Below are 10755 nucleotides of genomic sequence, written 5' to 3' on the forward strand. Positions count from 1 at the left end.
GTTTTTCCTCAGACGCCTCACAATATCGCAGTAGAGCTTGGTATTGACAGTCTGACTCTGGAGGGGGGCGTATCACCACGAATGTAAAAAAAAAAACAGCCACCCGGTTGCACCCCAGACCTGATGTGACTTTTTCGGTGTTGGCCAGTGACCTTCTGCCCCTCTGGCAACACAAATGTCACTCAGAGTACCCGACACAAAATTTGATGCGAGCTCTCTTCTCAAGTCCACGGTGCAACTGCGAATGCACGTGTGCCAGTGGTCACGAAAGTTGATCGAGCAACATAACTCGTGCTGCGTTCAAATGAGGTCGTGTGCACGAGAAGAGTCCATATGAACGGCCCCCCTCCCGTGGTTTTCATTATGTCGGAACTCAAAATTGTCTGCAAGCCCCGAGTTCACGAGTTGTGACGTGTTCGCTGACATTTACGGAAATGGCCGAGGCCATGAAAGTTCATTTTTTTTTGTTGGATGTTAAAGATAATATATTGTAATTTTAGTCATGTATGGCATTTGTCTTCATAACTTAACATAATAGCCTAACATCTGAGGAAAACGTTGATCTTCCCGACGGCCTCGTCTTTTCCTTCTGTGCCTTTTCTTTTCTGTCACCTGCCTGTTAGCTTGCTGAATCGTTTGCCTCTGTGGCTTCTTGATGCCGTCCACGTTGCCATCTCTGAATTAACAATTAAACAATTTCAGAGTGGATGGTACTCATGCCATTTTACAAAAGCAGAGACTTTTTTTGTCCTGATGAAAATAAACCTGGTAGTTGTGGATGGAAATGGGTTTTGTTTCAATTCTGTTGCATTTTTTTTTTAACATGAACGTAATAAGAGCTCAGGATATTCTGTAGCCTTTCTGCCTACTGAGAAATCTCCTGTGGCCTAAATAAAAGCATTTTCCCTATAGACCAAGAACATTAAAGAGACTTACAACTCTTTATATTATTCATTTTTAAACCATTAACTTTTTCACACTCTGACTGGACTCTCTGGAAGTCTTCAGAAAGTCTGCTTGAGGGCCTTGTGGACTGGATGAGTTGTGGCTTTGGCCAACCCTGACCCCTCTACAAGAGCGGTGACGTCTGGACGTTGGATTTAAACTTTAGCAGGTTTGATGGCCCGTTCAAGCATAATGTCTGTTTTACCTGTTCTTCCTGGCAGGAGCCTGGTGGAGTAGTTTTTTTTGCTGTAAAAGGCCTACTTTCCTAAGCCCTTGTTTTCATAATACGTCTTTCTCCTCCAACTGCAGCAATGAAACTGTTGAATAGTCATGCACAGTGTACACGTGAAGGTCACATGCATTAAAGGCTCTAGCTACTCGCCAATGTTACATCCCCTTCTAAGGGCTGTGAGGGAGCATCCAGGTTATGTATCAACCCGATGGTGCCGTCAGACTGGAAGGATTCGCGCTGCTGCTGCAAAAAAAAGAGGGATTTAATTAACATTGTACTGTCATTAACCTGTCAGAGTTGTTGCTCTCGTTGCAGCCGACATCCCTCCTTCTCTGTTGCCTGAATCATTTTGGTGTGCAGTTACATCAGCTATGATTTAACCAATTAACACTCCCTGACCCATGAAATATTACGTGGCTGGTGTTGAGCGAAAAAGAAAAAAACCAAAAAGCACAAGCTGACACCCTTGGTCATCCCAGAAAAACTACACATCTCAATTTCCTTCCTGCTGCAACTGCCGGTGTCCTCAGAAGAGACCACAACCCGCCAATGTTCTGGCTTTTGTGTGTGTGTGTGTGTGTGTGTGTGTGCGTGTGTGTGTGTGTGTGTTTCTGTTGTTACCTCAGTGGTCTGTCATTTCAGTTTGTGCTGATCCGGAGCTTTGTGTGATGCCGGTATTTTCTTCCTCTCTTGGGCTCCAACGTTTTCTTTCTTCTCCTTCAGGCTGTGTACTCGCTTGGTGCTCTGTTTTTCTCACCCACAAATCCTCACGTGACTCACCTAATGGTATCACAGTAGCTGTATTCACACAGGGGAACAACACTCACATTCATGCATCGCTAAAAAGCAGCGAAAACCATATGAAGAGGGCGAATGTCTGTCAAAGGGCATCGTTGCAGCTAATGTTTCATTCAGTCGCTTTATGAGCTGTGAAGGGCATCTTTGTCCTGAATCTCTGAATTTCTGATGCTGTTGTTTGCATGCATAACTTCCTTTCGGAAAGGTCAGAGCCTACGGTTTACTTCTTTTGGCTCGTCTTTTTTGGTTGGTTGTATTGAAAAGATATCACGCTGTATCAAATCAAACGTGGATTTGTTCATGTTAAACATCCAGTTGGAGACATTACTTAGGCACATTTCAGGCCTTGATTCTCTAAACTTTGTTTGTTGACGTGATGAAGAGCCCTTAATGAAAAGAGGCTCTGAACAGCAGGAGGTGTGTGTTTCAAGCTGTGGACTAATTAGCTGCAGGTGTTCAGTGATTGAAAAAGAAAAATACCCACACATCTCCCCCTCCATTAACGGAGAGAGAGAGCCGCAATTTTGGAGTCACTAGCTGTTGTTTTGCAACAAAACAGCTGAATTAGGCTTAAAACTATTTGATTGGTAATTTTGTGCCCTTTAAAAAACCGCACAGTGGATGTTTTATGACAGATTAATACAGAAACAAGGTAGCTGTGCAGGGGACTAAGAGCTAAGAAGACATTGTTTTAGACATTGTGGACCGAATAAACGTATAAGTGGACTTTTCCTCTTTCCGTTAAAAAAAATGAATATAAATCTGTCCACACGACCTTAAAATGACATAATATCTCCGCACGAGCGAGAATGCAAAAGCTACGCAAAAATAAGCATGCCAGGCCAGTAGGTGGCTATAAAGTATACATCAATACGTCAAATACTAGAGAAGAAAATAGTACGCACGTGTAGTCAGCATACATTGTATATAAAAGTGGACGTAGCGTCCAGGTCTGGAAAATTACACCAATGCAGAAGTGCCCTAAACTGCAATGCCACAGATTGCCACTAAAGGTTTATTTCAAAAAGCCACCTTAGACTCCAATTCAACTTCTCTTGTCAATACATTTTCCCCACAATTTATTAGGGTCCATCTGAAAATAATCCCATCATTAAATACTCAGTAATCATCAGGATTGCTTCGTATTTATATGATCGCAATCTGTAAAATTGTGCAGGTGCCCTCAATTTTATCAAACATTTTATTCAAGGAGTAAACAGTCCATAAGTGAGATTTATTTTCTCTTTTAAAAATCTAGTATTTGGTGCAACGGGATGATTATTGTGAAACTGAGTTAAAATGGATATCACTGTGTGGGTTCATAGCAATGAAGGAGCATGTCTTCCAATCTAATAGGTTTTTGGACAACAATGGAGCTCTATAGCACTGCGATGACCCCTCCCACTCTATTTGCGGTTTCTCGTGTGTTTGTTCGGTTTTTGAAGTGGTCAGAGAGGCAGAGGTGGGTCTGAAGGAGGAGCCACGCCTGAATCATCTCCTTCTCATTGCTACATAAGAAGGCTGGTTATGTCAGTTTGGTCTCCCTCCCTCCAATTTGCAGGATATTGTTGTAGTTCATATTTTCAGAACCCAACTGATGCCTTCCATTATTATATCATAGCAAACTAACAGCAGACCAGAACATGAAAGTCTCTTAGGAATTGCTGATTTCTTATAAAAACAACATTATGACAATGATGCTTGGTATCGCTGACACGTTAAAATAAAAATTAAAAAAAGTATATTATAATGTGCAAAAATGATAAATGTTTTCTTTAAAATGCACCGTCACCTGACAGCTAATTAACCTTTTCAATTCAACCGTGACTCTTCTTCAGAAGCAAGAATCCAGACTGAATTAAGACTGTAAACTTTTTAATTACTGTGATCTTCGGCGAGCCCTGCTGCTCAGTTGGGTTGTAAAAGAGCGAGAGGAGAGATAAAAACGAGTGGGTGAGGGTGAGAATGTGAGACCACTGGGAGCCGTGAGACTGATGACGTCCACCGAGGCTTCCTGCCATGTTGGGACGTAAACACCGAGACAAAGGAGCCTTTTAATATCGCCTGACATTGACATGCGTCTCATATCAACCCTGCTTACGGATATGATTCAGAGGGCATGCGTGTATGGCTGACGTGAAAATATGTCTTTAGGAAAGTAAAGGAAATCCGATTTCTCATTTTTGCAGGAAAAAAAAAAATTACTGTCTTACTACTACTTACTACTACTAACTGTCTTTACTACTAAACACATTTCTCCATGAAAACTGACAGTAAACACATCAAACTCAGCTTGGTCAACAACTGTAATTCAATGTGAGCGATTATGGAGTGATTTTGTTTTCTGTTTGACTGTGGGTCATTTTCTTTACATGTTAATTAAAATAAATGAACCAAATATGAATCAGGGTCCTTGTAATTAGAACATTTTTGGGACAGAATTAAAAACTAGCATTTAAAACAAAGCATGCTAACAACCCAAAAAAAAAACATTTTTTTTGTCAAGGATTGCATGAGAGAATTGATACTCGTGTCTTTCGGGCAGGAAGAAGACAGCTTGCCTCTATCTGAACGAAAGAAAATGCACTTGTGAGCACCATTTTTTAAGGCTATAATCACCAAATTGATTGTAAATAGAAAATGTTATTTTGTCAGTATTTCTTGTTTTAATGCTTTAATTGGTTTCAAGTCCATACTGGTTTAATATGAATATTTTGAAAGTTGGCTGATGACGTTTCCTTATCAGGTTGATTAAAAACATAACTGACATAAACAACATGGAAATTGTGGAAATAAAAAGGAGAAAGAGAAAGATGCAAGGACGGAGGAGAAAACGAGGGATGAAGAACGGGGCAGCGAGTCGGAAGTTGACGAAAAAGGGGAGAAGTGAAGACTAAATGAAGACAAAAGGCAAAAACAGCAAAGAAAAGACAAACAAACTTTATTTGCTGGTGCTGCAGGATTGCTGCCAAACACTGACGCACTTCATGTGCAAACAAACCAAGAACACAACAAACTTGGAAATGGAGAGAGAGAACTGGCTGTCAGACTTTTAAAAGAAGAGGTCATCAAACATGAATCACAAAATAAGCTGTTCAACGATGCATTAAAAAAAAAAAACCTGATTTGATCAGTTTACCGACCACTTTGGTTAGAATTTGGTTGAGTTCAGGCAACTAAAGTGCCGTCGTGGCACCACCGACTGGTTGAAATGTTGGCTTGTTTGCTGGTTTCGCTGTTCTAAACCAGAGCAATAACTTTTGTGGTAGAAGTGAGGATGTTATTGTTACAACAGCAGGCACATTTTTGTCCCTATATTGAGTGAGCCATCTGTTTTCTTTCCCAGCTTGAGTTCTAGATGATGTCCGTCGAGTGTGAATGCACAGGGAAATATGCGGACGAGGTGGTGATTGGAGGCGCCACGACGTCTCCCGGCATCTCCCTCCTCTCCCAGCTGGCCACTCTTGAGTCACCCATCAGCTTTTGGCATTTTGAGGGCTTCTTTGGTTCCTTAGGGATTAACGAAGGTGAGCTGCCAGTTCTTTTCGACTTGTTTGTTCCTTTTAATGTTACTGCAGGTGGTCTAATTTGGTTTGTTGACTTTGTTCGTAGCCCCGTAAACATGAAGAGACAGCAGTTGGGAGGGTAGATACAAAAAGTTCCAAGACTGTTCCTGTTGTGCACGAAGGGAGCAGAGGGAAGAAATAACCTTCGTCGGTAAGTATCCTACAACAACGCAATCATCACTACTTTTTGATCGCAGCTCGTACATCAGTAGCATATCATATGTAAAAAAAAAAAAAAAATCTTTCTGTGGCTACTTTCATGTATCCAGGCAGCCTGTATACAAGACGTCGTGCGTTAAAAGTATTAAAAGTTTAAGTGACAAACCGGGACGTTTCCGATCCCTGTTACAGACAGAGAGAAAGACAAAGTAAACCTTGTAGATTCTATTCATCACCGCTGTGCTTAATCCTCGCCAACATCAGCCTTATCAGTTCAGAGAAAAAATCGTTAAAAAAAAAAAAATCACTCATTCGCCGAGCAATCAGCCCGTCGAGCAATCAAACATCAGGGAAGTGAAGCGTTCATCAGTTTGTACACGGTCGAAACAAAGCTTTCAAATGATCTGTGAACACAATGAACAGGCATTGAGGCAGACTTTATTAAGGATGTGGGCGCGGCTTGAAGAGAAATGTTTAGAAAAATGAGGGTGTTGTCTGTCAGATTCTTCCTGAGATATTGTTATTATGTATTAGGACTTGTCGACATTGGGTTTTTCGTTGTCATGTCCAAATGAAACAAGTACAAGTGTCTAAAAAAAAGTGATTCTTTTTTTGTGTGTGTGTTACAGTACCTAGCACTACCAGATTTATTTATTTATTTATTTTTTAAGTAATTCAAAAGTACTTCAGCTATGCAGCACAGAAACGCTGCTAATGGAACCGAGCGCGCAGGAGCCAATTTAATGAAGCAATTTTCACTGAAAAGAGAAGATTCTCTTTTTGTTAGATTCCAATGAAAAGAAGTTTTTTTTTTTTTTTTTTTTTCCCCCCTTACCTGAATGGCAGTTCTTTTCTTTCTCTTAAGAAAAGCTGACAGAGCTATTAACATGATGTCTCCGTCTTATTGAAATACAATGTGCGGCATGTTGTTTCAGAGTGCCAGTTCTCCAACGTTCGGTACGGGGAACAGCTGATAAGCGTTTCTTCTGTGTGTTAAAGCGCTTTTCTTCTCGTCACACCGTATAAGTAAAGACTTCGTATTCGCTTTTGTTTATTGAACTGGCTTCTTCTTTGACAAACTCAGTGTATCATACTGAACAAAGAGGAATTCGGTAGTCAAACACGGTTGATTAGGTCTGTTCAACATCCCAGACTGAAGGTGGTGTGCAGGCATTCATTTGCAGATATATTTTATTGACTGTTTCTTTTTGGCTGCCTCTGCCATGTTGTTAAATCTCCAGCTGCAGTCAGTGTGAGAAGATAATCAATAGCTGAATATATATTTGGGGATCTTTAGGTTAAAGTGTCAGTAGTCTCGGACTTTTTGAGCCATTTAGTTTGAATTCCAATGTCAGTCGTACATACAGGGAGTATTATTGCTCTTCACACCTGGTGGAGCCTTTGAGCCTGGCATCAGCCTTCATCAGTCTGTGTGCACATTAATGTGCATCTGAGAGTGTGTTTGTGTGTGTCGTCAGCGCCTCTAAACTGACAGCTGAACTCTCCACCCGGCATAAATTGAGTTCACACACACACACACACACACACACACACACACACATTAGGGCCCACTGGGGAGGAAGAAAAAAAAGTAAAAGAAAAGAAAACGCCATTCACACCCATAATTTGTTTCCCAGCATTGCCTCATGACACTGTGAAGATTGAGGCAGAATATTAATAACAATAATATTAATAATATTAAACTTTATTTGTATAAAGCACTTCTCACACAAGAAATGCAGCTCAAGGTCCTTTACAGCAAGACAATTACACGCAGTGTTTTACAACAACAACAAAAAAAAAACAGACGTAAAGGAACATTTGAAAATATAGAAAAGAAATGAGACGCATAAGAACATATAAAATGCACGAGAAACAGATCAAGTGCATCAAATTAAACACAAATGGAGTTAAAATAAGCAATATGCATTCTAAAGGCGCGGTAGTTCAAAGTGCAAGAGAGCTTCAAGAGTAGCTAGTTAAAGGCCGATGTAAAGAGATATGTTTTGAGCTTTCTTTTAAAAGTATTAACCGAGCAGCTTCCCTGATATCTAACAGCTAGTTTGTTCCACAGCTTTGGAGCGTAGCCGACAAAAGCTGAATCCCCACGTTTGCTGCCGAACCTCCAACAAACCAGCAGCAGATGATCTCAGCGTTCTTGAAGGCTCATAGTTAACCAGAGAGTCAGAGATGTAACTTGGTCCGAGCCCATGGAGGGCTTTGCACGTGAGGAAGAGGAAGAGCTTAAAGTCATCCTGTGTCTTGCAGGCAGCCAGTTTAGTATTGGCAAGAGATTATGTTGAATTTCAAAAAGTTGTTTTCGCTCGTGTCGAGCGCTCGGACTGACAGACGAGGACGAGCTGTTGGAGTGTTTATCAGACGCCATTGGAAAGTTCCTGAGGGGCCCGGAGGCAGACGGCCATGTTTGCGTTGGAGGGGAAAAGTCTCAGGAGGGAGGAAGAGAGATGATCTGCTGCTAAAATCAAACGGACGGACAGACTGACGGACGGACGGGCGGATTACCGCTTTACTTCTGTAAATTAGACTCGTTAAAATTTTTTTTTTTTAAAAACAGACCACACTTAACATTGACGATGCCATGCTACCCTCTCGGATACTAACCGGAGTGACTGATGGGGGAGAGAATGGGGAATGAGCGTGGGAGGAAGGGAGTGAATAAGTGAGGGAGTGACTGACGGAACGAGGGACGGGTTGGAATTAGAGAGGGGAGGAGCTGCGTGTTGTTTTGTGGCGTCCGCGGCAGCCTGGTGTTATTTGCACATGATTTAATGAAGGCAAATACAGCGGACAGTCGCATGTAACGTCAACGCACGCTTCATTTCCCATCCAAATACCAACGACTTACTTGACGCAGCTCAAGTTTGGGATGGACCTCCCGCCCGTTCGCGCCTCTCAGCCGACGCGCTCGAATTTCAAGACCAAGAAACTGCCGAACATCAGAGCGCCGCTTGCGGTTGTGGAGTCCACGCACGCTCCTAACATTTGAGACACACGCAGCGCAACTCTCCTGCAGCCAAAACGCAGAGCCGCCCAGAGAGCAGTTAGAAGATGCACAATCAAGATGGAGGTTCACTTAACAGCTCAATAAGCAGCCGTAATTAAAACACTCACTAAAAGACAGATAGCTTGGATCCGTCTTTCTCTCTCTCACACACACACACACACACACACACACACATGCGCGCGCACACACACACACACGCTGCCAAATGAAACCGCTGCACACAGCAGCTCGCTCAGAACAGTGGGAATATAGCGCGCAGACATTATTTCTGCAGGCAGTCGCTCACACTGAGAAAATGAAGCCGTTTCATGTGTTCAGTAATGACAGAAGCCGGCGAGAAGCTACTCATGTATGTAATTATTAATCATCAGCACCAACAAAGCCGACTACCTCAGCTCATACACTGCTGCCGCCGTGAGAATACTTCCTGTCTTCAGAGGAACTCCAGCTTTATATCCTGCAGTCTGTAGAGGTGAGGAGGGGATGAAAGGCAGTTTTTTTTTTTTTTTTTAACAACTGGAGGGTCATTTAAGGCCAAGAAACGTTTGCCCCTGTGCTCATTGTGGCGGTGCGTTCAAGTGCTGGCGTGAAGCTCCGGACATTTGGAACTGTAAATAACTGAATTTAAATGTATTTAAAAGGTTTGTCGTCTTATTTTTTAACATCTACATCTACCGATAAGTACCCTGGTCCGCAGATTTTGTTCTTTCAGAAATCGAATGCGTCCCGCAGCATGTTGAATAATCCTTTTACGGCATGCAGCCACTTTCAAACTGTCCAACTATCATATCTAACAGTTTTCAAGAACCAAGTTTGCAAAGTTTTTGCTCCTTTTAAAAAAAAAACTAATTCCAGGCTGACCATGAAGTAACAGGACATTTAGTAATGTCGCTTCAGGCTCCTTTGACGCTCTGAACTTCGGTGTTTTCCCCCTCAGTCAGAGGTGGGCGGGTGTCACCAGAACCTGTGTTGCGATTTCATTACAGCGTAATAATCCTTTACTGCTCGTCCCGTCCCACACGGCTGTCAGCGGCTTGTAACAACAATAAATCTAATCAACGAGAGTGCTCGGAGCTGAGGGAAAGCAAGCACAAACAGCCAACTGTGAAAAACATTTTTATTACTGTTGTCATTTTTATTTTTTTTATCTTCATGTTGCTTTATGGTCTTTTCCACCATATTTATTTTCTGTTGAGTTTTTATCATCTTGATTTGTCACTGTTGCTGCTTCTTTTCTATCTCTTCGTTTTTCTTTGTATACATACGTGAAAGGATTATTTTTCTAACCTTCCTATACAAATGGCGACCCTGCGTCCTTACGTGACTGCTGTTCTTTTCACATATTTCTGTTATATTATAGTCAGGCATTGAAGGATTGCATTGTGAGGACCATGTTTGGGAGCCCATGCTTTTCATTTTCAGTTCAAGTCAAGCAGCTGCTGGTTGCCTCATAAATGTCCTTATTTTCAAACGATATATATATTTGTGGGTACTTTATTCTTCAAATGTCAAATGTCAAATACTCAAAAATAGTGAGACTTTGCCCGACTTACTTTGTCTTGCAGATCGGTGCTGTCTGTGTGGCCCAGCTGTCGGGACGGTGTGTCCAGTTTGGGTCGGTCTCCATCATCTCACGTGCAGGTTGAGCTGCAATGACGCGAAAACGTTTTTTTTTGTTCCTTGCATTATAACATTTTACAGTAACGGCGCCAGATTATCTTTTTTTCTGCTGCCATCTCTGTCGTTTGCTGAGGTTAACAACTCGTGGACACAATGTCAAACACTGGCTGCTTGAAAAGACAGAAAACGAGCACAGCGACTGTCTGGCTTCCCATAATGCACTTCTGGTTATTGTGAGAAACCGATTGCATATTTAGTAAACTAAACCAGTCAGTTGTCATTCTTTGTCGTTTATTACAGATCCACATCACTGTGCACTGTCGCTTTTAATCAGTCATCAGTTCCAACCGTGTCGCGGTTGTGAAGAATTTAACTTTTTTTAACAACATTTTCTCGTGTTCTGACCCTGG

General features: G+C 41.9%; 1 protein-coding gene across 1 annotated transcript in view; it reads left to right on the plus strand.

The window, feature by feature from the left end:
* The window catches only part of sgcd (sarcoglycan, delta (dystrophin-associated glycoprotein)), a 241637-nt gene extending 231090 nt beyond the window's left edge, over positions 1–10547 (plus strand). Inside the window, exons 9-11 of the mRNA XM_069145969.1 lie at positions 5322–5502; positions 5588–5692; positions 10291–10547. Coding sequence (XP_069002070.1) covers positions 5322–5333 — 12 coding nt within the window. The 3' untranslated portion in view covers positions 5334–5502; positions 5588–5692; positions 10291–10547. The remainder of the gene's footprint in view (positions 1–5321; positions 5503–5587; positions 5693–10290) is intronic.
* The last annotated feature ends 208 nt before the right edge of the window (positions 10548–10755 follow it).

Source organism: Embiotoca jacksoni, unplaced genomic scaffold (genome assembly GCF_022577435.1).
Source record: "Embiotoca jacksoni isolate LCO1_2020_lvr unplaced genomic scaffold, fEmbJac1.0.p SCAF_13, whole genome shotgun sequence".
NCBI lineage: Eukaryota > Metazoa > Chordata > Actinopteri > Embiotocidae > Embiotoca > Embiotoca jacksoni.